The sequence below is a fragment of the Zeugodacus cucurbitae genome, chromosome 5 (genome assembly GCF_028554725.1).
Source record: "Zeugodacus cucurbitae isolate PBARC_wt_2022May chromosome 5, idZeuCucr1.2, whole genome shotgun sequence".
Lineage (NCBI taxonomy): Eukaryota > Metazoa > Arthropoda > Insecta > Diptera > Tephritidae > Zeugodacus > Zeugodacus cucurbitae.
The window spans coordinates 67,223,280-67,251,237 of NC_071670.1; the positions used below are offsets into that span (position 1 = coordinate 67,223,280).

A 27,958-nucleotide genomic window follows, 5' to 3' on the forward strand; every position below is an offset into this window, starting at 1 on the left:
CCCACGCCCACTTTCATTTTCAACTACTTCAAATATGCACCTTCTTAGTGAGATCCTTTATACCCAATTTTATTTTCATAACATTATTTATAGCTCATTATAGGTTTTCGGTTATCGCCATTTTGTGGGCGTGGCAGTGGTTTCATTTACAATACCAACCTTCATATGGTGCCAAGGAACACGTGTGCCAAGTTTCATCAAGATATCTCAATTTTTACTCTCTCCTTCTTCTTCTTTAATTTAGTTATCGCTTGCAGGGACAGACAGACATCCGGATTTCAACTCTACTCGTCACCCGGGTCACTTTGGTATATATAACCCTATATCGTTTGGTTTTAGGACAACCGTTAGGTGAACAAAATTATTATACTCTCTGTGCAATATGTTGCACAAATTGTTGAAAGGAAACAAGTTCTCAGTAATGAGTGAGAACATTTAAATTTACATTCTAAATATACAATAAATTAAAAAATAAATTAATTTACATATTTATTGATAACTACTATTCGCAAACACACATGCTATTACTATTTTTTGAGTGTACAATTCTCATATCGGTCTGAATGAATTTCTTTACGCTGCCGTTAATCATATATTCATTATACGAATTTGTACACCCATTTCAAATTATACACTGTCTTGCTTGGCTAATGCTATCTGTGAATAAAATACATATACACACACACTCCCACAAAAAACAAAACACGTGTACTATCAACACACCCAAGTTTTCAAAAGTTCAGCCACACTGTAACGCCACAGCGTCAAGCGCCAAGCGCCAACGTCATCAGTGACTGCAGCGACAACGCTGACTGCGACGTTGGCAGCGCCATAAACAGGAAATTTCGTATTTATTATGCGCGTGCAGAGCGCTGAAGCTCCCAGTTGAAAACGGACAACAGCGTGGCACGCCAACGACTCACCACCAGTGGCAGCACTCAAAGCAGCCGACAAGCGAAACAAACAATTACTACACCGCCATTCATCGATTTGCAGGCGTCACCAATTCAACTTGACTGCAACCAAAAAATAAAATAAAATTTCTAAAAAGGCATTTGTGCAATTGCGCTGAGTTTGCGGCATTCGCTGAGTTTTATGGCAAAAGAGCGACAGACGGTAATAGTGTGACAAGGCGCGTGAAAACGTCGCGTCGCGAATAAAATTGCAAAGTAAAAACATCACATTTCTCCCGACCAAATGGTTGTTGTTGCGGTGTAGTGTCATCGTTATACGCTTTTGTTGCTGCTACACGAGTGTGTCAAACTGAAATTACGAGTTCGTCTTGCTGAGCGTTTAGTCGGTGGATTTTTCGCAATTTAGTGGTGTATATTAGGAGCGAACGCTCGTTGCATTGCTCAGTCAATTTCGCAAAGTCCAACGGTTAACATCAACATTCGGTGTGGAAACAACAACTCACTCACTTGCCAAATATTGTGCTGTCTTCGCTTTCGCTTAAATGAACAGACACCGCAACGCAGAATCGCAAGAAAAAAGAAAATCGCATATAAACACTGCTGCCGCTGTGTGTTGGCAAGTAGCGGGTGTACAATATAAAAAATAAACAATTTCATTGCATTTTGCTAAATTCTCCGCATACAACAAATACAAGGACATTATAAATGAAGTGCAAAACGTAGTGTTATTTATGATTATTATTTAATTGTAAAAAAAAACAACAACAAAAGGAAAGCGTGCATTTTTGCGCATTTTACGTGCCGTTATTAAGTCACTGCCAAAGCAAATATATTTAAGTCAAATTTATTTTACGTGCAAATCCAAAGTTAAATATAAACACGTGGAGCAAATAATACGATTTTACCAAGTTATAATATAACGGAATGTGTATGTGATAAAACAAAAAAAATATTTTATGGTCATAAAAGTAAACAAAGCGCCGCTGTTTTATTTGATTTAACGAAGCTGTAAACTAATTTAGCAAGTTAAGTCCTTGCACACGCCGACTTAACAAATAACTATAAATTACATGTAATCTTAAATCCAGTTGATTTACAAAATAATTAAATAAAAACTTAAGGCCTTTACTTAAATCGAATTACATAAAAGTGTTTTAAAAGCGTAATTCTTGCAACAAAATCCGTGCAATATGGAGATGCGTTCGAAACTTGGTAGCTTCGAGTTGAAATACTGCAGTGCGGAGAGCGCCGCCGAACGTTGTAAGTAATTATTTATTGTAAATATAATTTTTAATCACTTTCATACCTTCACAGCCATAACGAAAAATTGTGTCAAACCGCATTCTGTCATTTATGCATTGTTTTGACGAAACATACTTACTAAGCATATGTATGTATTCATGTATTTAATGCATACATATGTATGTATGTATGTCTGTCGGTATAAATAAATGACATTGAATAAATGTATGTACGAGTATTATAGCACGAATGCATTCTTTTTTTAGTCAAGCGACACGGAAGTGTTACGGCAAGCATTAAAGTACTGCATTCTCCTACGTAATTACATAAATAATTAATTAATATTACTAAGTTCATTAAAAAAAAAAATAACAAAAAATAATTAATTAATAAAAAAACTTAATATAAGTTATAAGGTGAGCAGCTATTAAGTTTCAGGCTAAAATACTTTAGTGACATTTTTTTTTTATTAGACCGAAATATTTTTTAATAACTTAAAAATTTAATAAATTAAAAAACTTTTGTGATACCACCAAAAAAACGATAATGCAGTGAAATAAAAAAAAAATTAACGAAAACATGTTTTTTAATATAATATTTTCAATAAAAAAATTTAGAATACACTGAATAAAAATTTTAATATACTGACAATTTTATAGTGCACAGAAAACTTTTTTTTGATAATAAAAATAATATGAAATTAAAGTGAAATAAAAAAATTTGAAAAATTTATTTTTTAATTAAAAAAAAATTAATACACCGAAATGTTTTTAATACGGTCAAAACCATCAAGTTAGCTATTCAGTTTTATGGTTAAAATATTTTACTTCAAAATTTGTTTCAATATGTATACTGAAAAAAATGTTTGATACCCTAAAAAATAATGAAATAAAACAATTCTCGAAAATTTATTTTCAATATCTCCACAAAAAAATGTTTAATACACTGAAAAAAATTGTAATATCCTGAAAAAATTTTTTACGGAAAAAAAAATTTTACAGGAAAAAAATTTTTACAGAATAAAATTTTTTAATACACAAAAAACAAAAAAAAAATTAGTGAAATGAAAAAAAAAATTATCGAAATTTTGTTTTCCAATATCTCCAAAAATGTTTTTAATACACTGACAAATATTTTTTTTACTACTATGGAAGAACTTAATACCCAAAATAAGATAACGCAGTGAAAAAAAAAAATTTCGAAAATTTAAAAATTTCGAAATTTAAAAAAACAAAAAAAAATGTAGTGAAATAAAAAAATTATCGAAAATTTGTTTTCCAATATTTACAAAAAAATGTTGAATACACCGAAAAAATTTTAATATGCTGAAAAAAATTTAATTTTATATATTATTTGTTTTAATACACTGCCAATTTGTAAATTTAAATAAAAAAATTATCGAAAATTTGTTTTCAAATATCTCCAAAAAAATTTTAATACAGTGAAAAATAATTTTTTTTAGTACGATGAAAAAAAATTAACCCCAAAAATATGAAAACATGTTCTTCAAAATCTCCAAAATTTTTTTTTAAATACACCAAAAAAAAAAATGTTTAATACACTAAAAAAATTGTAATGCAATCAGTGGAAATAACACAGCGTAATAAAAAAATAATTATCGAAAATATTTTTTTTTTTCAATATCTACGACAAATTGAATAAATCGCTTTACATTTATACAGGCTTAAATATTTATTTACCACAATAATTTTTATTTACAGTGCACTTTCAATAGTGTAGCCCTTAATGTTGCGAGTCAATAATAAAAACATATTTTAATCCGTTGTTTGTGTTTTGACTAAAATAGCATTAGAAGATACAGTAGCATTTTTATGAAAACAGTTGGAAATTTCAGGTATCAAGAGTCACTTCAAGTAAGTGTCTGGATATAAGAAACTATAAGTGATAGTGAAACAAACACTTTACTGACCCCTATGCATTTATGAGCAGTGCCTGACAACGGTGCACTTCAAGAACGGCATATTTCAGTAAATAAATCACTTATGTATTTCCACGTAAACAAGTCTAAGTATTTCAAAGTCTAAAGAAACAAAAAATAGCTGGTCACCTTAGCGATATTTTATCTTTTACAACAAAAACAAATATTTTAAGCTTATCATAATTAATATTGCTTTCAATTAGTAAAATAACAGGACTTTACAAAACCTGAAACTAGAAGAAAAGCATTAAAAAGTAAAAAAATATTTATTAAAAAAAAACAATATACAACTAAGCAATTAAAAATCCAAAACATTTGCGAAATAAAACAGTAATGAAAGAAAATTCATTAAAAACTGAAACCAATCGCCGATTGTTTTTCTTAAACCCCTTTGGAAATATTATATGGCGCCCGCTACAAAGCAATAACCCTGAGCGCATGAATCAGCGTATTTAACATGCGACGCGTCTCATTTACAGGTCGAGCGTTTTGGGTAAGCGGGCTGTTAATAAAAACGCTACACAAACAGCAATCAATAATCATTTATATTTTGTCGCGTGAATTAAAATGATTTTTTTTTTGCGTTTTTTTGTGCTTAGGCAGCTGTTTTTGTTTATATAAAAATGTCAGTACACCTGAGAGCATTTGTTTTTATTGCAATTACAACAAAATTAATATATGTGCATATCAACAATTGATTACTTGATTTGATATATAATATATATATAAGAAAGCAATTAAAAGTGCCGAGCAATGACTGTTATTGAGAATACAATTTACTCATGGAGATTTTCTAAAGTCGTTACCACCGGAAAACATATACATAGTTATAACAGTTATTTACTTAATTGTCGCAAATAAAATTAACTTATGATTTATATCACAGCGTTCAATACCTGTTTCACTATAATTATCTGTTTTATATAAATCACATGAAATTGTGCTTTGAAAGGAATTGACTGTGTGTGCTGTTTGAATTTCAAAAATGCGGAACACCCTGCATTAGCCATGACGGCATGCTTGCACAACAGTGGTTAGTGATTTGGCGTTTATACATATATTTTTTGTGTGTGATATACTTATAAGTCTGTATATATGCGGAATATATTTTATGCACATATTAACTGTTTATTTTGCAGTGCCAGACATTGTCCCAGGTCAAGGCAGGCAGTCTGGCAGTTGCAACCCCCTTTTTGTTGTGTTGGTATTTGTGTTTCCTTATTTACTCGCACTCACTTTATGACATCCATAGATACATATATACTTATATGTTTGTTTGTAATCTTATTCAAGTCATAGCAGTCAATGCTCTCAGCATTTCCAAGCACATATCTACATATAGTATATACATTAGAGTGGGTCAATTTTTTTCTTGACAAAGCGGTTATCAAAATCGTAAACTACGATGAATTCTAAGAAAACTTGCCCAAGAAATCATGGGTCTAAAATGAAAATCGAGCTTCCGGTTTTTAACGAGAAACTTTCGTATATTGTATTTTGTAAAAAAAAATCCAATTCCTATTCCACTGTCGATTGTTTGCTTGTTTTGTAGATATCGAAGCTAATTTGCTCAAATTTGGTATGTGATGTTGTATTTAAGCAGAAAATTCGACAGTTCAGAAATTTTTTATAGGGGGCGTGGCACTGCCCACTTATGAGTTGATATATATATCTCTGGAACCATCTCACCGATTTTTTTCAAATTCTGTATACGTATTACATTATGCCTATGTAAGCGATATTTGAAAAATTATCAAAAGCGGACGAAACCAACGTCTCGTTGTTCAAAATAACTCATATTTTGCACATTCAGAAAATGTTCTACTAACAATGCTTTTTGATGCCAGAAAGGAAGTGCGCCAGAGGGCTATAAAAAAAATTTTGTGCTATCGTGAAGAACTTTACGACCCAACAAAATTAAGAGCTTACAAAAAACCAACTATAAATTTTGACTGCACTGATTATGTTGAGATGATAAACTTAGATAACAATAGCATTTTGTCGGAGCCGCCCTTCACTGCAAACATACCCTATGACCGTTTGCTCGAATACATAGAATTTGACAATTCACCACTTCCGGATCCACAAATTCCTCACATATTCAAGGAACCGAGCGCTTTGTGCAACTACTGACTAGCGTTTCCCGTGGAACTATAGAAAAAAATCGTGATGGTGTTATGGCAGTCACGGTTGCAAGTCGAAACGCAACATCTAGGATGGACAGCAAACAATACCTTAAAACTAATTAATTGTGAACTTTAGAAGTATATTATATTTTGTTTGGCTCTTAACAGTTAAGTTTTTGCTTTATATATAGATATAAAATGAAATTGTTAACTGCAATACGATTTCGCGGAAGATTAAAGCTATTAAAGTTTGAAATTTTATTTATTATTATTTTAATTTTTATGGGTGGATAGGTAACATATAAAAAAAACAAAATGAAAAGTTTCTCGTTAAAAACCGGAAGCTCCATTTTGATTTTATACCCATCGTTTCTTGGGCAAATTTTCTTAGAATTCATCGTAGTTTACGATTTTGATAACCGCTTGGTGCATTTTTTTGCTCCATATAAATTGACCCACCCTAATATACATATATAACTATATTTATACATATGTAAATCCGTTTGCAATGTTATTTGCTTTTATGTTCTTCAATGATTTTTTATTAAATTTTCAAAAATTTTACGCTTATCTATTATGCATTAAAATGTTTATAATCACTTGTGTTTACGCGACATGCATTTCAGTTAGCATTAGTTTCTATTTCTTTGTAAATATTATTTCAAAGCGTCTCAAAGCTGGTTTGTACAAGCTTTAAGCGGAATAGTTGACTTTTAAGGTACTTAAAAAATACATTTTATGGGAAAAACATTAATCATCAACATTTCCTCATTATAATATTTCACTTCTCTGTACTTTGGAGTATGATTTAGTGGTAGACTAAATAGTATATTTTAAGATGATAGTTGAGAAAAATGTTGTTTAAAAAAAATCTTAAAAATAACGGGAATCTTTTGATTAAAGATTCTTTTTAATATTCTGAAAAAAATTGTTTAACTCACAAAAAAAAATCTCCAATAAAAAATTCTAAATATTAGGTCTACAACTTTGCTTCCGCCGTTTTTTTGTAAATTTAATGCTTTTTTCACTTAGGACACTCTCACCGTACGTATCCGAAAGCATTCGATGAGCCGCACTTTTTTTGGAATTAAAAAAGAAAAGCAAAATGTCCAGCAAAAGTCGAGAATTCAGCTCAAAAAGTGACATTTTCAGTTGAGAATAAGTTTGGAATGCAAACAGATCTCTATAAATTTTTGTTGGGTTAATGTTGACACAAATGTCCAAGCTCGATATAAAACGATTTAATCGATTTAATCGACCAGTGCTTGACCCTAGTGACATTCCCGCAAATGTCGAAATTTCGGCTCAAAAAGTTGAGAATAAGTTTGGAATGTAAACAGATCTCTACAAATACATAGTTAATGTGGACACAAGTGTCCAAGATCGATATAAAAAAATCGATTTAATCGACCAGTGCTTGACCCTAGAGACATTTAATAGATAACGGCGGAAGCGAAGTTGTAGACCATTACACTGAAAAAAAATAATACACTGAAAAAATTTTAATAAACTGATTTTTTTAGTATGGAGAAAAATTATATTTAAAAATACAAAATTCTTAAAAATAACGGGAATTTCAAAATTTCAGTTTGGATAGTCAAAATGTCAAAAATTATTTTTTTATCTGATCTGGAGTTCATTACCAATTTTTACGTACATACATATTTAGGTGTGCAAGTAAATCACTAAGCCTCACCAGCTATGTTGCACTTAATAAATATTATTTCAGCACTTAATACACGTGTTATATGTTACTTAACATGACGAATGCCGCACAAGTTGCGAATTCACAAAACCAAAAATTTGTATTTTTTATCAGTTAGCATTGGGTTAGTAAGCGCTTATAACGCACATAATAAGAGGCGAATTTTGTGATTTCCGTGAATGACACACAGACAAACATAAACAATAAATATACATACATACAATATATAAATGAAGTACGGCAACCGTCTGTTAACATATAAATATATAAATTTGTGAGTGTGTTGTACACTGCGTATACTTATTCTTCGATGAAGAACGCGGTTTCTTATCAAACCTAGTAACAAGCGAGTCAAGCCAATACACGACGTCTCAATTGCAAAAAAGTGTAGTAAAGTGCCAGTGCGTAGTGTCATTGGTTTTCGCGCAAATGTGGCGTTTAAAGCTAAAACATATGTTTGTTTTTTGTTGTTTTATTAAAATGAAACTGATAAGACACATCAAAGTACACACAAAGCACATACAAACATATCATTCTATAACACAACAGTGGTGGCCATTGTACGGAATTGCGTTAATACTAGCATCAAGTGCTGTTAGCAATAATAAATATACATTATGTACATATATAGAACAATGCTGACAAGCGCTGCTGAAAAGTAAACATATTGCGTGATGCGTTTAAAATAAGCGACATTCATGGGAAGTAACCTATAGGAGTACATACCATACATTCATATAATTTTCAGGAGAATCACAGCTTTGTTTGTTGTACAAATCAATAATATGCATAAAATATAACAAAAAAAAACAACAAAAGTCATGCGTCTACGTCACTAAATATATATACGTCGGTAGAAAAAAAATTATATTTACATAGAAACATGCTCGTGTGCTCTCGATAATCATTCGTAGACCGAATAATACAACTCTTTTTGCGCGTGCTGCTGACACACACTTAATCAGAGATATGTCGGAATACTCATATGTGTCTATGTCTGAAGTTGCAAAAACACGAAAATTTTGTATTTCGCTCACAATTGGCACTCTCAATGAGAAAGACGTCGTTGCACGGACTAACAATTAACATTGTGTAAATTTTCGCATTTTTTATTTATTTAATTTTTATTTTTTCTTTAAAATAATGTATTTTATTTTTGTTTTTCTTTTTTATCTTCATTAAATTATTAAATAATATATTTTCAAAACATTTGTTAAAAATAATATATTATTTTGTTTAAAATCTATTATGTTACTATTTTACACTAAGCAAAGTAATAATTTTACTAATGTAATTAAATTTTTTTTTTAATATTTGACACGAGCTATGTTCAAAAAATAACGGGAATTTTGATCTTTTGAAAAAAATATTACTAATTCATCTATGTACATTAATAGATCGCCTTCAAAATAGTCGCCATTCGATAATATTCACTTTTGCCCACGTTTCTTCCAACAATCGAAACACTTCTCAAACTCAATAGCCATTTGAACTTTCAGCGATTTCTCGTATGTTTATAAAACGACGGACGATTGGACTCTCCAAACCCGTGAAATTTGAAATTTTACAAAATCCGTTTTTTTTTTTAACACGCTTATTAAATATTTATATTTCAGTTTATTTACTTAAAATGCAAAATAATTATACAACAATTAACTTCAGTTCCTAGATGGGGACTTTTGTGTGCACTCAGCATACTATTGTTTGCTTGGGAACTTCATTCACATAGAATTTGATAGTGATAAACAGTATGAGTAAATAATAATAAAAATTATATATGCAGGGCCACGGTCAGAATAAACTAATTGCAATTGCAAACAGAATATAGAATATCAATATTTTATGTGTAAAAAATCAGTCAATGGTAAGTGTGGGCGAGTAGTAAAAATTATCTAGAAAATTGCTGATAAATTATAATGGGAATTGTGACATGAGTTGTGCTTAAAATCTAAAGTCAATATATGTACATATGTATGTATACATAAGTAAAGGATGTAATAAATTATTATTGTCTATATAAATATTAATTTATGTAAGTGTTCGTACATATAATTATTATTATTTACAGTTATTCTTTTATATAAGAAAAAAAAATATATTTTTTTACAAAGTTACAAAAATATTTAAGGGTTTGCATATATGTACATATATATGTTATGTACCTTTATTATTTTATATTTTATTTACCAAAAATTATAAAAACTTTGAGTCCAACTTCTCCAACAACAAATACCCTTCACGGCGCTGTCGGTTAATTCGCAACTACAACTACAAACGCTATCACAAGGTTATTATCCGCAGCATTATTATCTCTCGCGCTCTCTCGATTTTTTTTTAAGGAAATACAGTTGTTGAATTCGCCACGTGCTTTGTCTGTTATTTAATTTGGTAATATCTATGAGTAAACAGAACGCACGCGTGAATAATTAAACGTAGACAAATAACACTAAAAGTAGGCGCGTACCGGGCCTATGTACGAGTATATGTGTGTGTATGTATATGTATATATATATTCAAATGGCTTAAATACTACAGTTTGTTTTGGATTGTGTACTTTTATTTATCCGCAGTCACAGTGGCACCATTGACTTTGGCGCCAATGTAGCATACAGAAAAAAATCGCGCAATTTTATTAATGTGTGTATGTGTGAGTATCGCTATCATATTGAAATTGGCGGAAAATGTGTTTTTGATGAAAAAAAATAATTGCTTGACCACCGAATTGGCAATGTTGCCTTGAACTACATGAGTGTACCAGCTAGTATAAGTACATATGTATGTACATCTATATATATACATCAATACGAGGGCTGCTATGTATATTTCTGGCCTAATAATGAAAAAAGGAATACTTATCAACGAAAATGGTTTTATTGTTTTTCAAAATATTCTCCATCAAGATGTATACACTTTTGCATGCGCTCAAACCAATTTTCGAAGCACTTTTTTTGAGCCTTTTTTTGAGCGATTGTCAAATTGTGCGGGATCCAACGAGAACAAACCTTTTTTACGGCCAGGTGTTCATGCAATATCGAATGTATGCTGGTGGGATCACGAACGGCATCGATGTTTTCTGGCACAACGGCTGTTTTTGGACGACCTTCACGGAATTCGTCTTTGAGCGACCGTCGGCCGCGATTGAATTCGTTGTACCAGTTTTTCACAGTGCTATATAATGGAGCTTCATAGTAGAGCTCTTGGTATTCGACTAATCGACTAACCGAATTAACCGAATAGGGCATTATTCGAATAATAATATTCGGTTTGCACTATTCGGATAATCGTCAGTCATCGACTATTCGATTAACCGCTTATTTTCGACTATTCGGTTAACTGTTCGTTGTCGACTATTCGAATAGTGAAAGTGCATTAAATTTCTATGTTTATTGAAAATTATGAAACTCATGAAAAATGCGAACAATTGACACTTTCACAAATAAAAACAAACAAAAATCAAAGGCAGCTTGGATTTCAAACAATTTTCATTTATTCAAATGCTCCCAGCGGAGCAACTATTCGAATAGTCGCAGCGGAACAACTATTCGAATAACCGTAGTAGAACGATTTTTCGAATAGTCGGAACATTGCGATTAATCGAATAGTACTAACCGGTTAATATTCGTACGAACGGTTACAAACCGGATATTCGAATAATCGGTTTTCAGGTTAATCGAGTAATTTTAAGATTCCTACTTCATAGTCATACAAAGATTTTAGTTCATCGATGCACTCTTGTCACGATAATCCACGTCGAAAGTTGTGAAAAATGATCGCACGAAAATGTTCACGAGTTAATTCCATTTTTTGGCCGAGATGAATTTTTTAATTCCCTGTAAATAAAACAATTCACGATTAAATGACAAAACGTTCTGAGTGATGTTATGCTAAAAAATGTCAAACTTTCCAATGGAAATGTCAGATTGCACTTGGCAACACTTAGTGTTGCCTAGGCCAGAAATATATATAGCAGCCCTCGTATGTGTATTTGTAACCTTTAAAATGTAATGTTAATTGCATTACCATTTTCTGCTATTGACCATTCAGATTACAATGTAGACTTATGTATAGGTATACAGTTTTGTCTATGTAAATACATAAATTCATTTGCACAGAGAGAAACTTATCTACTTATGTGTGCCCTTACATAACTATAATTCATGACATTCAGTTTACCTAGACGTGAACAACTATATACGAGTAGTAGTCCTCTGTATGCACTTATTTGCAAAACTCTCCAATTATCGCTAATAATTACTAAAATATTTGCACAGTTCTTAATTCGCAAGTGGGTGCCGCTGTGCTGTGTCGTGTGTCTCTGCCTTTGTTTTAGAAAACAAAATAGATAATGCAGCGCCAATTTGCATAGCCCCCAACACAGCCCCTACTCAGCACCCAGAGTATAGAGTTTGTGTACTCACATTATCTGAATGAATGAATTACGTTTTTATTGACCTTCTTTTTTTGTTTTTAAGTCGAACGTCTGACATAGTTTCCTGCTGCATGTTTTATGACGCCTTATTATCTAAATGACAATATCATCTAAAAGCACTAGAGATAGAGTTGATATTTTATGCACAAATACGAGTACATGTGGAGCGATATTTTTTGCAAGTACACTTATATAAAAATGCTTATGTATGTTTGTATGTATGTGTAATAAATTATAAATTATATGATCATACTAAAGTGTGTTATTATTGCCACTATAATTGATTATTGTCGCATTTATGACGGTAGATCATCGTAAATTGAGTGATTTTCCCCAACTTGACAGCCAAACTCTTCAATATGAGATTAAATTCAAATTAATAATGTTGTAGCGCGAGTACTCACGATGGAAGCCGCTTGTTGGCCAAATGTGACACTTCATTTTATCACACCACATTATATTATTTACGATAATATAAATCCGCTGTGCAATAAAAAAACCAATAGAACTGTTATAGATGACTGTGAAAAACACTTCAGCGCACATCTTGTTTATTGTAGACTTTTGTTGGTCTAATCATACATAGCATACATACATATCTATAATATAAATAATATTTTTAGTCTGGCAGTATTCCAAAATATATATTATATAAATATATCAGTATAGTTCAAACTTTGTCTGCTGTTGGGCGGTAACAGTTGTAAATATATTATTAGATTGCTTGAAGAAGCAATTTCTTATGCGATAAGTAGAAAACATCATTTCTATATTATATGTATTCTATATTATTGCTCTATATATATCTTTAGCATATATGTTGTTGCATATTTTTCTAAATTTGTTGTCATTGCAACGTGCTTTTCCCTTGAATTAGACAGGAAAACAAATATATTTCCATAAGCTTTAAATGGAATGTGTAAATATTTGCCAATAAAGTACAGTTGAGATACGATAACTTGGATATTTTCTGTTAAAAAACTGATTTCTTTGGAGATTATTAGACACGGTGATCATATTGCTTCAAAAATATATATTTATTTATTTATATTTATAATTTAATATATATTTACTGTCCCCATTAAATGCATATAATACATATTATGTTCATATATAAACTAAAAATATTTCTTTTATAAATTCAAATAATATGTGCTTTGCAATATACATACATATATTATATATAAATATGAAAATTATATACATTAAATATTTCATAAATTTTTTGTCACCCAAATATATTTAATACTTTTCGAAACTTAAAAATATTTAAAAGTTCATACTATCGTTTAACTACTGTAAATATTGCACCTAAAGGTATGCTATAAAATGAGCGACAATGAAACTTGTAAACTATCAATGAATATACTACATATTTAACTCGAATATGATATTATTACCATAAAATAATTTAGAAAATAGTAATATTACATTTATTTAATATTATAATTAAATTATATTTATTTATTGAAATATTAATACCTTCAACATAAACTCATTTCAACAAATTTGGCAGTTTTTCTATTGTTTTGTATTTATTATCGGCCTCATTTCTTACCGTTCGTTGTTTTTTGCACTTTGTGCTTCCTATGCGTCAATTTGCCAACACTTATTGTTCGCCTAAATGTAGACTTTAAAATCATATGCAGAAATAATATTAACATAATTTTAACTAACATAATCTGTTAAGCTAACAGTTTCATTTCGCTCTGTTAAATAACATTTTATAAGAATATTCTTTAGTTATCAAATTTAAGTTTTTTTATTTTATTCAAAAGTATTTTTTATTTAATTAAAAAAAATATTTTTATTTTAACTGAATATATTAGCAAATAACACAATAAATACAAATTTAATTTAAACAATTTTTCACCAAATTGTGCAACAAAAGTCTTTAGAATGTTGTATTCTTCGATTTTTTATATTTCAATCGTACCACAGTATAAAACTATTATAATACTTAGTCTATTAATATGAAATGAAATTCCCACAAATGCAAGTGAATTTAATTTCTTATAAGTGTGTGTACTTCCTGTAAATAAACTTTAAAAATGAAGGCTTGATTATTGTGACACAAGCACACACATATGTATTTACATACATCATGTCCGCTTCGTTTTGGCGCATTATATTTTTGCCGGCGCCCATATGTATGCTTTAAAAAATATTTTCATTCTCATATATGTTAATTTACATAGATTTATCTGCTGTTGTGAGATAGTTTCTGTTAGCGCTCATGCGATCGGCGAATTCTTTTAAATAAATTTTTGCCTTATGCATCCAATGAAACATGTATTTAACATTAATGAGTTGTACAATTTAAACAAATTTAAACTATATTTGGATAAGTCTGAGTTTCTTTGCTTCTATTAAACCACAATTTGTGTATTTTTTGATGGGACTAATACAATTAATGACTTTTTTATAAAAGATTTACAGCAATCCTTTCTTGAACAATTTTTATAAACATTTAAAATGAAATATTTGTCTTATAATCATTTTTGATAAACTTTTAAACAAAAAAAAATTCTGGAAAATGATACATTTATAAATTATTTGCAAAATGGAGAAAATGCAAATTCATATAAATTTATAGTCTGATTTCTGATAATATAAGCGCTATCAGATTTTGTAATTTTTATTTTCTTCTTTTCAATGGAAAGGAGTTGGTGTTTTCAAGTAAATGCACTAACAATTTGCTGTCGTTTATTATTTAATGGCCGGGGACTCTATAACGGGTGTTTATTTTTTAGATATGTGATTTTCAAGGAGACTGTACTTTTTTCGGAGTTTATCGTTTTGACAACTGTTATTTGACTTATATTCAGTGTGATTTGCCATTTCATAATAAACAGACTTACTCCGGAATAAGGTTTATTGCAAACATACGGTCCCAATTGCTGCAAAATGTGGTCGAATATTGAGCATCTTTCGGTTGAAATTTATTCGAAGCAGTCGCGACAGCCACTTGCCCGAAATCATTTTTAAAACATAATGGCAAATGCTTCTTTATAATAAAGCTAAATTATTGGCCATAATATTAATCATATTTGCTTTATTTCTTCTTCAATACATTGAAAAAATATGTCTGAAAAAACACCCTTTAAAATTTATTGAAAATTATTATATTTCATTTTATGGATTCTTTGCCATACATTCTCAAATTTTAAATTAATTATCAAACTGAAGAATACAGTAAAAAGTAATTCTTCTTATAAAAGGTAAAAAAAAATCTTCTTAGAAAAGGATATTTTGAGAGACAGGAAAATAAATATACATATACACTTTTTAATTTCTATTCATTTTGTCGTAATTAGGACAATTACGGAATTCTTCTACGATTCATTTTTATTCTAAGCAATCTGAATTTCTACAAAATAACTTTAGCACTCTGTAAAATTATTTGGTTTTTTACATTTATTTAATATATAAAAGTGTAAACTTTCCACAATAACATTACCGCCGACACCTCTCTAGCTCCTCGAAATATAAATGCAAAACTTTCACTATCCGGCATTGCAAATAAACCGTTATCAGTGTTGTTGTAAATAAATAAGTCATAACTCATTTAAGCAACAAATTTTGCTTATACCATCCACCGGGTTCCCACGCTTTATACCTTCAACCCCAAATTACACAAAGTGCTTATCTGCCAGATGCCGGTGTTTAAATTTTGTTTTATCTATTTATAATTTTCAACCGACATACATACATACATATACATAAATATGACGAATGCACAAATATGGAATGTATGAAAATAGTATGTGATACATATATGTATGTAACATATGTACATATAGTATGCACGTACTTAACTATTGTTAACTAACGGTTTGAGAAAAAACAGTACAATGAGCAATTAAAGTAGGGGCAAAACACGCCTAATACCCTTTTATTAAGCAAAAGAGCAAAATAGCAAATAAATAAGCTGCTTTTCGACCATAAAGTATAACATACAGTGTTTGCGCTGAGCTTAACACCGTTATAAAGAGACTTAAGGCAAGACGCTGCATAACATAAAAACAGCTCACAAATTTGGCTAGAAACACAGGCATAAATACAGTTTATTTTTAATTTTGTTTTTTATTTTTGTTATTTTGTTATTTAGTTGAAAAGAATAAAAATAAAATTCATATATCACGTTGAACAGCTGTTGGTATGTAAATAAGTACGTGTAAGTATGTGCAAAATAGTACTTCATTACAGCCTACGCATGTGATTTTGTTATTGCGATATAACTGAAATAAGAGTAGTGTACACATTACGCAATTACAACCATTATCATCCCGTGTTAGCCATCCTACATAGTACTTATATAAGTACAGGAACCTTATTTACATACTGAGACTTATTAAATGATCTTACTGACGCAAATGTTGCTTGACATTGGCTGTGCGAGTTGATCTTCAAGTGGCAATAGATGTACAGTATGTGTGCGAAAAATTAGGTATGGCGGGAAAAGAATGTTCGAAAACTTTGAAAGAAAAAAATTTTAAATTGTTTATTTTAAATTCAGTTTCACGAAAGTTTTTAATTGAAAATTAAGTTCCATTTAATATTAATTTTCATTTTTATTTAACTTTGCACTTAAGTTTCCTGCGTTTCACCATTATTGACATTTGGCATCCAAAAAATGAAAAGGCAGGGATCTTAGTAAGAAAAACAGCTGATTTATGTAAACAAATAAATTGTATTTCTTTGTCAAAATGGTAAACAAATGGGAATTCAGCTGATAGAAAAGCGTAACCATGGTTACATATGACAGTATTTAAATAATATTTAAATGGCAAAGCGTGACCATTTAAATAAAAATTAAGTCAAATGGTGAAACTCAAATTAATTATTGTTCACTTAAATTTGTTTCGTGAAACCGGCTGTTAGAATAAGATCCGAGTAAAAGAAAAAATCATTTTTTACGGGCCCAAAAAAAAATCAAATCAGCTGACTTTTATTGACGTTCGTATTTCTCAAAAAAAAAAAAGAAAAATGAAAAATATCTCAAAATTATTTAAAATGTAAATATCTGTCACTTTTAAGCTATATTTGTATAAAATAAAATAAAAAATAAATAATTTTATTAACACAAAATATTGAATATAGTTTTTACGCCACAGGTTTCGGTTAGGTTAGGTTAAGTTAGTCTGGCAGGCTGCAAAGCTATGCGTGACTAGTTTTAGTCCTTAGCTAGTCACCGTGCACCACCACCATTTGCGTCACATAGTCAAGGATGAGTAGTCATCCTTAAGAATGCAGGACTTATTGCCATTTCCAAAATATTATTTGATCTCACTACCGATTCCTCTTCCACGTACTCGTTGTTGTGTTTTTACGGGTCGTTTTTTTTTTTGTTCTCTAATTGTCTGACCAAAACGATTTAATGAACATTGAAAATATTGAAAATGTTATTATATTTTTCCGATCCTTAATTGGCCAATAATTTATTTGCTAAAAATTTAACGGTAAAATATTTTGATATGAAATTTTTTATACTTGTACTTTAGTATTAGTTTCAAATAACCATATTGAATGACGGTGCTTCTTAATTATATTCCCCATTAATAGAAGATCTATTTTTACACCGCAACTCTTCTATAGAGGCCATTTATTAAAACCCAACCTTATTGTATTTTTTTCGTTATTTCAAATGATAAAAAAATAAAAATTTTGCTTTCTAATTATCAGAAGCATTACACAGTCCCAATTCAATGAACAGCTACTGTAACTGCTACCCTCAAAGCCACACATTGTGCAAATTTGACAAACTCTCGAAAGCTTGTGCATACATCTTATATATGTAGGGGAAAATTTTGCCTATATGGAGATATAAACAAATGAAATAGAAAATACACATCATCCCTCGGCTATATAGTATATAATTATTTGTTGTGTGTACATATGCATGTATGTATGTATATAAAACAATTAAATTGTGTGCCTACATCTGTCATAAAGCTGTCACATTTCTTAGTTCTTAAATTTGCGGCACGAGATAGGGTATGTATGTTTGTTTGCACCCACATATATGTATGTATGTATTTACTTTCACACACACTGGGTGTGCTGAGTGGGTGAAAAGGTTTAAATAGATGGTTTTCTTTCTTAACTGGCATTAGTAACTTTGATACGTGTACGTACGTTAGACAGTACAAAAAATTGCAAAGACTTTTTTATTTAGCGTTTAAATAGTGCTCCAAAGCAAACATTATTTTTTTATACAAATGTATGTATGAAGAAATTGAAGTTTTAGAAAAGCAAAGTTATTTTTAGAAATCATACATATTTAAGTTTAACCCAAATACAAAAATATACAGAGAAAATGGGTAAGCATAGTTCACAATTTTAATTAATAATTTATAATTTATAAAATAATTATATAATTTCATCATAAAAAATTATTTAAAATTTTTAATTAATTTGAATTTTTATCCCGACAAAATTCATTATTTTACAGTTTTCAAGTGCATTATATAAAAATAAGAATATTCTTTAATAAAAAATTAATAATTATTTATTTAAAAAGATACCAAAAACTATGTTTAAGTATTTCTTCGCAAAAACTATAATTAATTAAACAAAAAAATTATTTTAAAAAAATATTATGTAAACAGCAATAAAAATAATTTTAAGTAGATTGAAGTACAACTAAAACACCATACAAATCATGAATCACAAAAAAACTTAATTGAACAAAAACAAAAATATTTTTAAGTAAATTTCAATAAAAAAAAACATCAACTCATACAGCACACCAACACTTTTACACTTAAGATTTCATATATAATAGAAACGAAAACATTATTTATTCACACACTCTGTACATAGCAAATTAATTTTAGTAAATAATTAAAAAATAAAATTAAAAAAAAAAACTAAAAAATAAATACAAAAAAGAAAAAAAAATTCTTTAAATTTAAATGTGAAAAAGGCAAAAAAAAGAAACAAATCCGAAAATATTTATTTTAGCTAAACCGCATTATGTATGTAAGTGCCCTACTCAACAGCAATCAATATCCTCATCCCATCGCAAAAAAAATCTCCCATACTGCATACTCATACATATTTCTGTATGTTTTTATGTGTAAGACGTCCAATATCCACAAATTTTGTCGAACATGAAAAATTAATTTACAAAAACAATTTCCCACCTTATTCCAGTACTTTCAATTATACATACAGAACCCGTTAAGGTAAATCGTAAACATGGGGCCATTTCATTTTCAGAAGCTTTATCACTTACCGGTAAGTAAAATTTGACGCTTAGTATTCATTTCAAGTGAATACCGCCGCCATTATTGATATTAATTTTACAACATTCATAGGTTTCGGCAAATTCAATTATTTTCTCATCTTCATTTCGGGCATGGTTTTGGCCAATGTATTGTTGGAGACGGCAGCTATGGGCTTTATTTTACCAATTGCACAATGTGACTTAAATCTTACGAATCAGGATAAGGGCGTGTTGAGCGCCATTAGCTTTGCTGGCATCATAACCAGTTCACATTTGTGGGGCTTTTTGGCCGACACAAAGGGACGCAGACGTGTGATTAGACCTACATTATTGGCAGGCTTTATTGTCACGCTATTCTCAAGTTTTTCGCACACATTTTGGGTGATGGTGTTGCTGCGGTTCATCAATGGATTTTTGTAAGTGAAGTTTTTTAGGTTATATTATATACGAGAACTCTATATGAAGTGCATATTTTTAATTTTTTCTTTCCACTCTTTTACAGCGTCTCTGGTGGCTCGGCTACAATTTATGCCTACCTCGGTGAGTTTCACACAGATAAGACACGTTCACGCGCCATGATGGGCTCCTCGTTCATCTTCGCGATCGGTGCGATGATCTTGCCAATGATTGCCTTCCTTGTTATAAATCAAGACTGGGTCTTGCCGCTGCCTTTCTTGGGTATTGATTATAAGCCTTGGCGTCTGTTTTTAATCGTTTGCGGCATTCCCGGTATGCTTTGTGGTCTCTCGATGTTCGCCTTGCCCGAAAGTCCAAAATTCCTGTTGGCGCACGGCAGAGAGGCGAAAGCCATTGAGGTCTTGCAGAAGATGCAACGTTGGAACGGTGGCAGTGAGGATCTTAAAGTAAGCAGATTTATTGTTGAAACTTTTAGAATAATTTTCTAAATTTAATATTATTTCTTTTTTAGTTGAAACACATCTTACCTGAGGATGAGCAACCCGGCTCCATGATGCAGCTGAATAATCAATCGGCTGCGAAGGAGAACTTTGCCACCGCTTTCATGAAGAGCATGTGGAACCAGACTGTGCCGTTATTCCATAAACAATACATACGCATCACATTGATCGTTTGTAATATGCAATTTTGGTTGTATGTGGTGACGAACGGCATGTACATGTGGTTCCCGCACATCATCAACTCAATGGTGGAGTTCATGAATGGCCATCCAGGCGAACACAAACAGATCTGTCACATTGTCTATGACAAACATGAGAGCTTATATAAGACTGATGGTGTAAGTAGAAATATCAGGAATTCATTTACAGTAATTAAGCAGTCCCAAGCAAGCTAAATTAACCGTTGAATCCCATAACTTCAAAGAATGATAAAACTTTTTCAAAAAATGGTCGAGATCAAAAATGTCTAATATCTTGAACATTCTCTCACCGTTTAAAGTCAAAATTAAAAAGAGAGATTCTCGATCGTTGAATTTTACTTAAGATCGTTAAAATATTCTGTAGTAGTTTTCAGACGATTTTTCATGGGATTTGTTTCTGTAAACTTTGAAATCGAGCAGATATGTAAATCTATATTTGGAACACTTAATTTTTCAGACAATGGAATGCGTTGCTAAATTAGAGAACACAACATATTTCTACTCCTTAATCATGGAGATATTGTACGCCTCCTCGTTTGCCTTTATTGGTTTGGTAATCAATAAAGTTGGCAAGATATCCATACTTTGTAAGTATAAGAACAACTTTCAAAAGTTATTTTATTTCATTTTTCAATTCTCCAAAATCCACAGTTATTTCCACCATATTCTTCACCTCATGTGGCCTTGCTGCAGTCTTCGTAGTCGATCCCTCGATTGCGGCGTATCTGTATGTGCTCTTCTTTTTGGTGGGCGTGGCAATCAATGTTTTGGGCGCTGCCACCGTGGAGCTTTATCCCACACAAATGCGGTAAGACTCTCTCTCTCTCTCTCTCTCTCTAATTTCTGTAAAACTCTATTTCAACGCATTTCTCCTTGCAGTGCCATGGCCATATGCGTCTCGCTGATGTTCGGCCGTTTGGGCAGCGTTGTGGGCGCTAATATTGTGGGTGCAATGCTGGCTAATAACTGCGAAATGACTTTCTACACCGCTTGTGCCGCCTTGTACATTTGCGCCTTCTTGGCGCTGCTGATACCACGTAGAACCTTGGCGCCACCAGCTAAACCCGTCTTGGATGAGGCATAAGTTGTGTGTGAAGCTGCGTAAAATCTTATTCTAAATTGCGACTTAAATGCGGATAGCATACTTAACTTCGCAACTACTAGTGGGATGTATGAAATACTGTTATTATCAAAATGTGATGCTATGCGTGTGTGTGTGTGAGTGTGTGAATGTTTGTGTGAGTGAATATTTAATTAGTACTTGGTATGAAAGTGTTTTTTATTTAATTTTTAATTTTTGTTTTATGGTGCTTATTGAGATCGTATGAAATGCGTGTTTTTAGATAAAATATATTGAATGAAATAACAAATAAATACAATTAAAAATATAAAAAAAATGTGTTCAATTATGTTATTGTTGGAATAGGTTAATATCAAGTAGAAATTCTCGAAAGGCATAAATTCTTCTAACCTTAGATCTAATTTTACAAATGTTGACATATAAAGTTAACGAAAAGGCTTGAAAATCATAATATTGCTTATATGAGAAATAGAGAAAGGAAGGAATATACAATATATTTTTGTAATCAAACTACAGTAAGAAAACACCTTGGTAAACATCATTAAAATATCTTACATACTGACCGCTATGTGTGATATAAAGCCAACTGAATACAATAAAAATATATTTGGTTCTGCAGGCTGTTGTAGGTCTGGACAATATTTCGAAAAACAAATTGTACAACTTGGAAAATATGTATACTAAATTTCAATAAAACATTTGAGAAAATCATCGACATTTTTGGCATTAGGGTACGAACATTTTCATATTCGGTATCATCTTTCTTCCTTTGACTCTTCCAGGAGTGTAGGGCCGCAATAAAATGCCTCTATAGTTCACAATTTCAGTTGGCTGTACATTTTTTCTATTCTAGCGCTTGTCTGCAGATCTCAAGATATTCGGTATATAGGAGCTTGAAAAGGTGTATTCAATTTTTAACCTCTGGTATTCATTAATACAAAGGTAAGTTTTGATGCCTACATTGTTTATAAATCTGTTTGTTGCAAAATTTCGGTTAAGGAATGTCAAGTAGAGAGATTTCGCCTACTAAACCTCACCTCTAGAGTTTAATTTAACGTTTCTGGCGTGTTTCTTATAGAATAAGTCTAATTCATGACAGAGTGATTCTTTTTCATCCTAACGCTTCAATTTGTACTCAAGTTCCATTGTTCCAATATTTAATGAGCTCAATGACCTAGTCCCCTACTTATGTACCTACGAATTTGGCACACAGAAAATAATATAAAAAATTTTGAGAGCTGAAAATGTATAAAAGCTTAAAGTTATAATTTATTAACCACTTTTGATCCAAAAATATGCAAATCAACAACCACTAACGCTTATCACATAAAGCTCTTAATGTAGAATAGCATAACAATTTATGAAGTATACCAAAATTACTTTTTCTTATCATAAAGCCAACTTAATCCATTCAAACATGAAAAATCTAGATATTTCGAATTACTTTTGTTGCTTAGTTAAGAACTATCATACATATATATATTTTTTTGAATGTCTAGTGCAAGTATATATAGCCACTGTAGGTATATTAATCTTGGAAAAGTTTTAGGTGATAAAATGGTTTTAAATAGATTTTATTATATTTGCACTTGAAATTTATTTTAATTGTGCCAAAATTCTAAATATACTTACTATATGACTACATTAAACTAGATATTCTGATTATAATTTATAGAGTACATATGTACTCGCATAGTTCGTAACTGCGATGATGTTGCAATTTTTGTTAACTCTTTTCGAGAAATTTTCACCACACTTGAAGTTGAAGTAACTGAAAAAATCTTGTTCGACTAAAATGGTTTAAAAACAAGAAAAAACGTTAACTTCGGCTGTACCGAAGCTAATATGCCGTTCACAGGTGCATTTCTTTTAGTAACTATGTGTTTAAGCAAATCTAAAGACGTAAGAAAAAGTAAGTAAAAAAAAAGAAAACATTTTACTAATTCTTTTTAGTCGGGTTGTTTGCTAGAAACATTAAGGTTATATAGTTAATCGATCTGAACAACTTCTTCGGAGATTATATTATTAAGCAGTAATCCATGTCAAATTTCGTGAAGATATCACGTCAAATGCGAAAATTTTCCATACAAGCCATTGATTCCGATCGTTCGGTTTGTATGGCAGCTATATGCTATATTGGACCGATCTGAACAATTTTTTCGGAGATTAAATTATTTCTATGAACAATAACTCACACCAAATTTCGTGAAGATATGTAGTAAAATGCGGAAGTTTTCCATACAAGCCCTTGATTCCGATCGTTCAGTTTGTATGGCAGCTATATGATATAGTGGTCCGATATCAGCAGTTCCGACAAATGAGCAGCTTCTTGAAGAGAAAATAACATCTGCAAAATTTCAAAACGATATCTTAAAAACTGAAGGACTAGTTCGTATATATACAGACGGACATGGCTAAATCGACTCAGCTCAACATACTGATCATTTATATATATACTTTATAGGGTCTCCGACGCTTCCTTCTGGATGTTACAAACATCGTGACAAACTTAATATACCCTGTCTGTTCAGGGTATAATAAGGCTGACACGAGTATTTTCCAGAGTTCCTTAAGCTGAAAGCCATTTCATTATAAAAAAAAAATATTTTATTATAGGAGAATATGAAGGTTTGAAATCCCGAATTCCAGCAGGAAGAAAATAAAGTTGGCGGGATTGGGATCATTACTCGTATAACTTATTTCAAAATGTGTCTCGGCTGTTCTGACAGATCTTCATAAATTTGCATGAAATTTCACAGAATATTCCAAGAATATATCTGATAAATGTCGGGACGCGAACGGGATCGCGACACAAATTTAGTACAACACGCATCTCTAAATTTCATTTACATCCATACAAACTTATATATATTTGTATATGAAGTTTGAGTGCAGCACATTCAAACGGTCTCATCTCTCCATAATTGTCACAGAAAGACGACATTGTCAACACCGTTCACAACAACGGCTTTATAGTATAGGTACGAAACTACAACAAATATATTAAATAATACCGGCAACAACCATATCCGAGCAACGCAAGAAAAAAATTATAATTTGTGTTTGACTCAAGTCGTGGAGTGTTGATCACAACTCATTTACGATGGAATTATCCCAGAAAATTTTATATACAAATATATATGTACATAGGATATGTATCAAGTACACAATGACATCATGAGCGAAAAAATATTTTTTTTTTTTGTTCTATTGAGATCGTTCGGGTTCACCGCTTTTGTTGCATGAGTTTTCAATTAAATGTGGAAAGTTTCAGTTGACTCTTGTTTAAGTACTCTAGTATGTATCATATATGTGCGTAAATACTTAGATGGGTTTGTAAGTACATAAGTGTATAACTTTAGTAAGCTTTTGATAAAGGAAATGTACTGATACAATGTTGAGATGGTCAGGAAAATCATTAACCACTTCGTACCGTAGGTTCGATCCCAAGACCACACCAACATTATAGTTTTTTTCTAATGACGATGGGTCCTTCACAGACAAAGGGAAATCTCTGAATCTACACAGAAGCTGCTCAACCCAGCATTCATCAATGTTATAGGCTCCAATTCAGGTATATTCTTCTAGGTATTTCTTGTTAGATATATTTATAACCTTCGACATTGTCTGATGAGCGTTATTCTCAATCCTTTGCACACATATACAAAAGAGATATTCGAAATTACTACGACGCTATTTCTAATAATGACACCCTTAGCTTAAGTACCCACACTTTAAGTGCATATTACATATGTACACTAGATATGTACTAATACTATGTAGGAATCACACGTGCTACACATGCGAGTATCGCATGTAGGTACTAGTATAACTTGCACACATTTTCGAGCACCTACTCCGGAAGAACTACATTTATGCATCACAACTATTATATAAAGTTCAATGCTATCACTTTAGTTACATAAATCCATATGCATATGGAAGTATTAAGTGCAATAATTTCGCTGATTTGTAATTTAATAAAATTGTACTAGCTAAAACTAGACGCAATTTAATGCGATGTTAAGTTGATGGAAATAACAAGTGGCTTTTGAGAAGACACTCATGTTTTTATATATATATATTTTTTAAATGTATTAAATTAAAACAAATACGCAATTTCTTAATTAGACGACTTGCTATGAGGTGTGGATACTCGTCATTATAATTGCGTCGAAACAATTGAAGTGCTTAAGTAGACTTAAGCGAAACTTGAGTTTGGCATATTTGATAAAAAAAATGATAAATTTGCTTAAATATACGATACATATATATACACTTATCAGCCGTAAAGAGATCTTTAAATGTAAGTGTATTCCTCCCGCATTTATAGATAATAATTAAAATAAGATTAGATACTTTTTGCGGGGTTTCAAACCATGATCACAAGAAAATTAATAATCCCCAAATGGCTGTTGATTTTTTTCATATGAGTGGATCCCACTTGATTTTTTCTAGAATCAGATTATTGAATTCTCAATTGTTTCATTATCTAAATCAATCTTTTTTCATTGACTTTTAAGATTTTTCATTTTTGTATGAAATTTCATGCAAATTGAGGGAGATTCGATAGATCGAAGAGATCATGCATTACTGAAGAGGCAGCAAATGCGTTTGTGACATTTCGACATCGTTAGGAATTTTAAAGGAAGATAACATTAAAGACAATTGCAATCCCAAATGTGGAATTATGTGATTATGAAATTAGATAGGATTCAAATTTTAAAACATTTTTTGTCTTATTTAATAATACTTAAAATATAATATAATATCTTTGAAATAACATTATCTAATCAGTGAACTAAAGTTTTATTTTATTTCTATTATAATTAGTTTTTTCGAGCCAGTGCTGGGGAAAAAATTTACCAAAAAAAAAAAAGGATTCTACATACATATATATATCGAAAAAAATAAGTAAAAATACATTTTTTTAACTCTATAATCTACTTAACCCCTTCAAGACAACTGCAATACCAAAAGTGAAATATAAGATTTAAAAACATAAGTAAAATTAATCAATTTAATAATGAGAATTAATAACGAGAGAATATAAAACTGTTGTCAAGGAAGTCTTCAAAATTATACCAAATTTTATGTTATACCCCTGACAGACGGCGGCGTTAATCCGGATTAACTGCTCTAATCGGGGTTAATTCGAGAGTTATCTCAGTTAACTCAATTAAATGTAAACAAAACCATATGCATGCTAATTTTTTCTAAAATTAATTAATTAGTGATTTTGTACTACTTGTGCGGCTAAAAACCGCAATAATTGCTTTATATCCAATTTTATTTCACCAAAATGGAAATATTATTGCCAATCAGCTGTTATGGGAGTTTATAACTCGCTTTGCTGCCGTCCGTCACCCACAAAATTGGATCTGATTAAAAGCGCAGTTAATCGGGAATAACTTTGCCGTCTGTCTAGCGTATTACCATATGTTTTTGAATAATTTTAAGAGATAAATTATGATCTGATGCTTTTCTTTCCAACTCACCGTAGAATTGCTAAAACGCTTTATGCTTTCACTTTCTAACCATTTGCTTTTAGTGTTTCTTATGTAATTTTTTATTTACAAACTGTAATTGACTCGGTAAACATTTCCATTTTTTGTAATTGAAAACCAGAATTTAAAAAAAATAACACACTTTTTGAAACTCATTTGAATTGCTTGAACACTTCGTCTTTTAAGAAGCTTAGAAAAATAATTATATAGTTTCCAAGAATTATGCCTTAATAAACCACCTCGGTATATGTACGCAATTAAAATATGAAATGCACCGATTTCGTATGAAAATGTATCACAAACTCAACTCGTTTTAGATTAATTGCCTGCAAAATGTTGAAAAGTCTCCACTCCATGTGACAACATGACCCTGACTTTTGAAACAAAACTCCACTGGCAACTGGTTTATGAAATGTTTGGCACGCATGCGAATAATTTGAAACTAATCATGCATAGATACATATGAATATATGTACAGAGATGCAATGGCTAATAAGAAACCCCAAGTGGGTGCAAGTTTTATATCAATGGTTTTATAATAATATATCTACTACTGGCCTTTGAAAGAGAACTCTTAGAATTGTTAATAACTCAAATACTCTATCTCTTGCTCTTCTTCTCTAATACAGTATTGGCATGGGTCGTGTTCCAATATTTGAAAATCTTT

The 27,958-nt window shown here is 30.9% G+C and overlaps 1 protein-coding gene and 1 long non-coding RNA gene across 3 annotated transcripts; one reads left to right on the forward strand and one right to left on the reverse strand.

Moving 5' to 3' along the window:
* The first annotated feature begins 885 nt into the window (after positions 1–885).
* On the forward strand, positions 886–22,100 carry LOC105211772 (synaptic vesicle glycoprotein 2A). 2 transcript variants are annotated; one of them, XM_011183385.3, is made up of 8 exons: positions 886–2,174; positions 19,514–19,597; positions 19,678–20,002; positions 20,089–20,449; positions 20,515–20,841; positions 21,161–21,290; positions 21,355–21,511; positions 21,583–22,100. In XM_011183385.3, the coding sequence occupies exons 1-8, from the start codon at positions 2,105–2,107 to the stop codon at positions 21,785–21,787; spliced, it is 1,659 nt and encodes a 552-aa protein (XP_011181687.2). In that variant the 5' UTR covers positions 886–2,104; the 3' UTR covers positions 21,788–22,100. The 2 variants fall into 2 exon arrangements, with proteins under 2 accessions (XP_011181687.2, XP_054086973.1); XM_054230998.1 differs by lacking the exon at positions 886–2,174 and adding an exon at positions 18,255–18,678.
* On the reverse strand, positions 21,870–27,915 carry LOC128921942 (uncharacterized). The gene is made up of 2 exons (XR_008471254.1): positions 27,283–27,915; positions 21,870–24,131 (listed from the first exon to the last, which is right to left on the reverse strand). It is a non-coding gene; the product is annotated as an uncharacterized LOC128921942 (long non-coding RNA).
* Positions 27,916–27,958: the final 43 nt, after the last annotated feature.

Excerpts from the sequence above, each read along its gene's own strand:
- LOC105211772 (XM_011183385.3), top strand. The coding sequence starts at position 2,105 with ATGGAGATGCGTTCGAAACTTGGTAGCTTCGAGTTGAAATACTGCAGT. Across the intron at positions 2,175-19,513 it reads GGAGAGCGCCGCCGAACGTT|TACTTTCAATTATACATACA; the intron begins GTAAGTAATTAT and ends ACCTTATTCCAG. Across the intron at positions 20,003-20,088 it reads CGGTTCATCAATGGATTTTT|CGTCTCTGGTGGCTCGGCTA; the intron begins GTAAGTGAAGTT and ends ACTCTTTTACAG.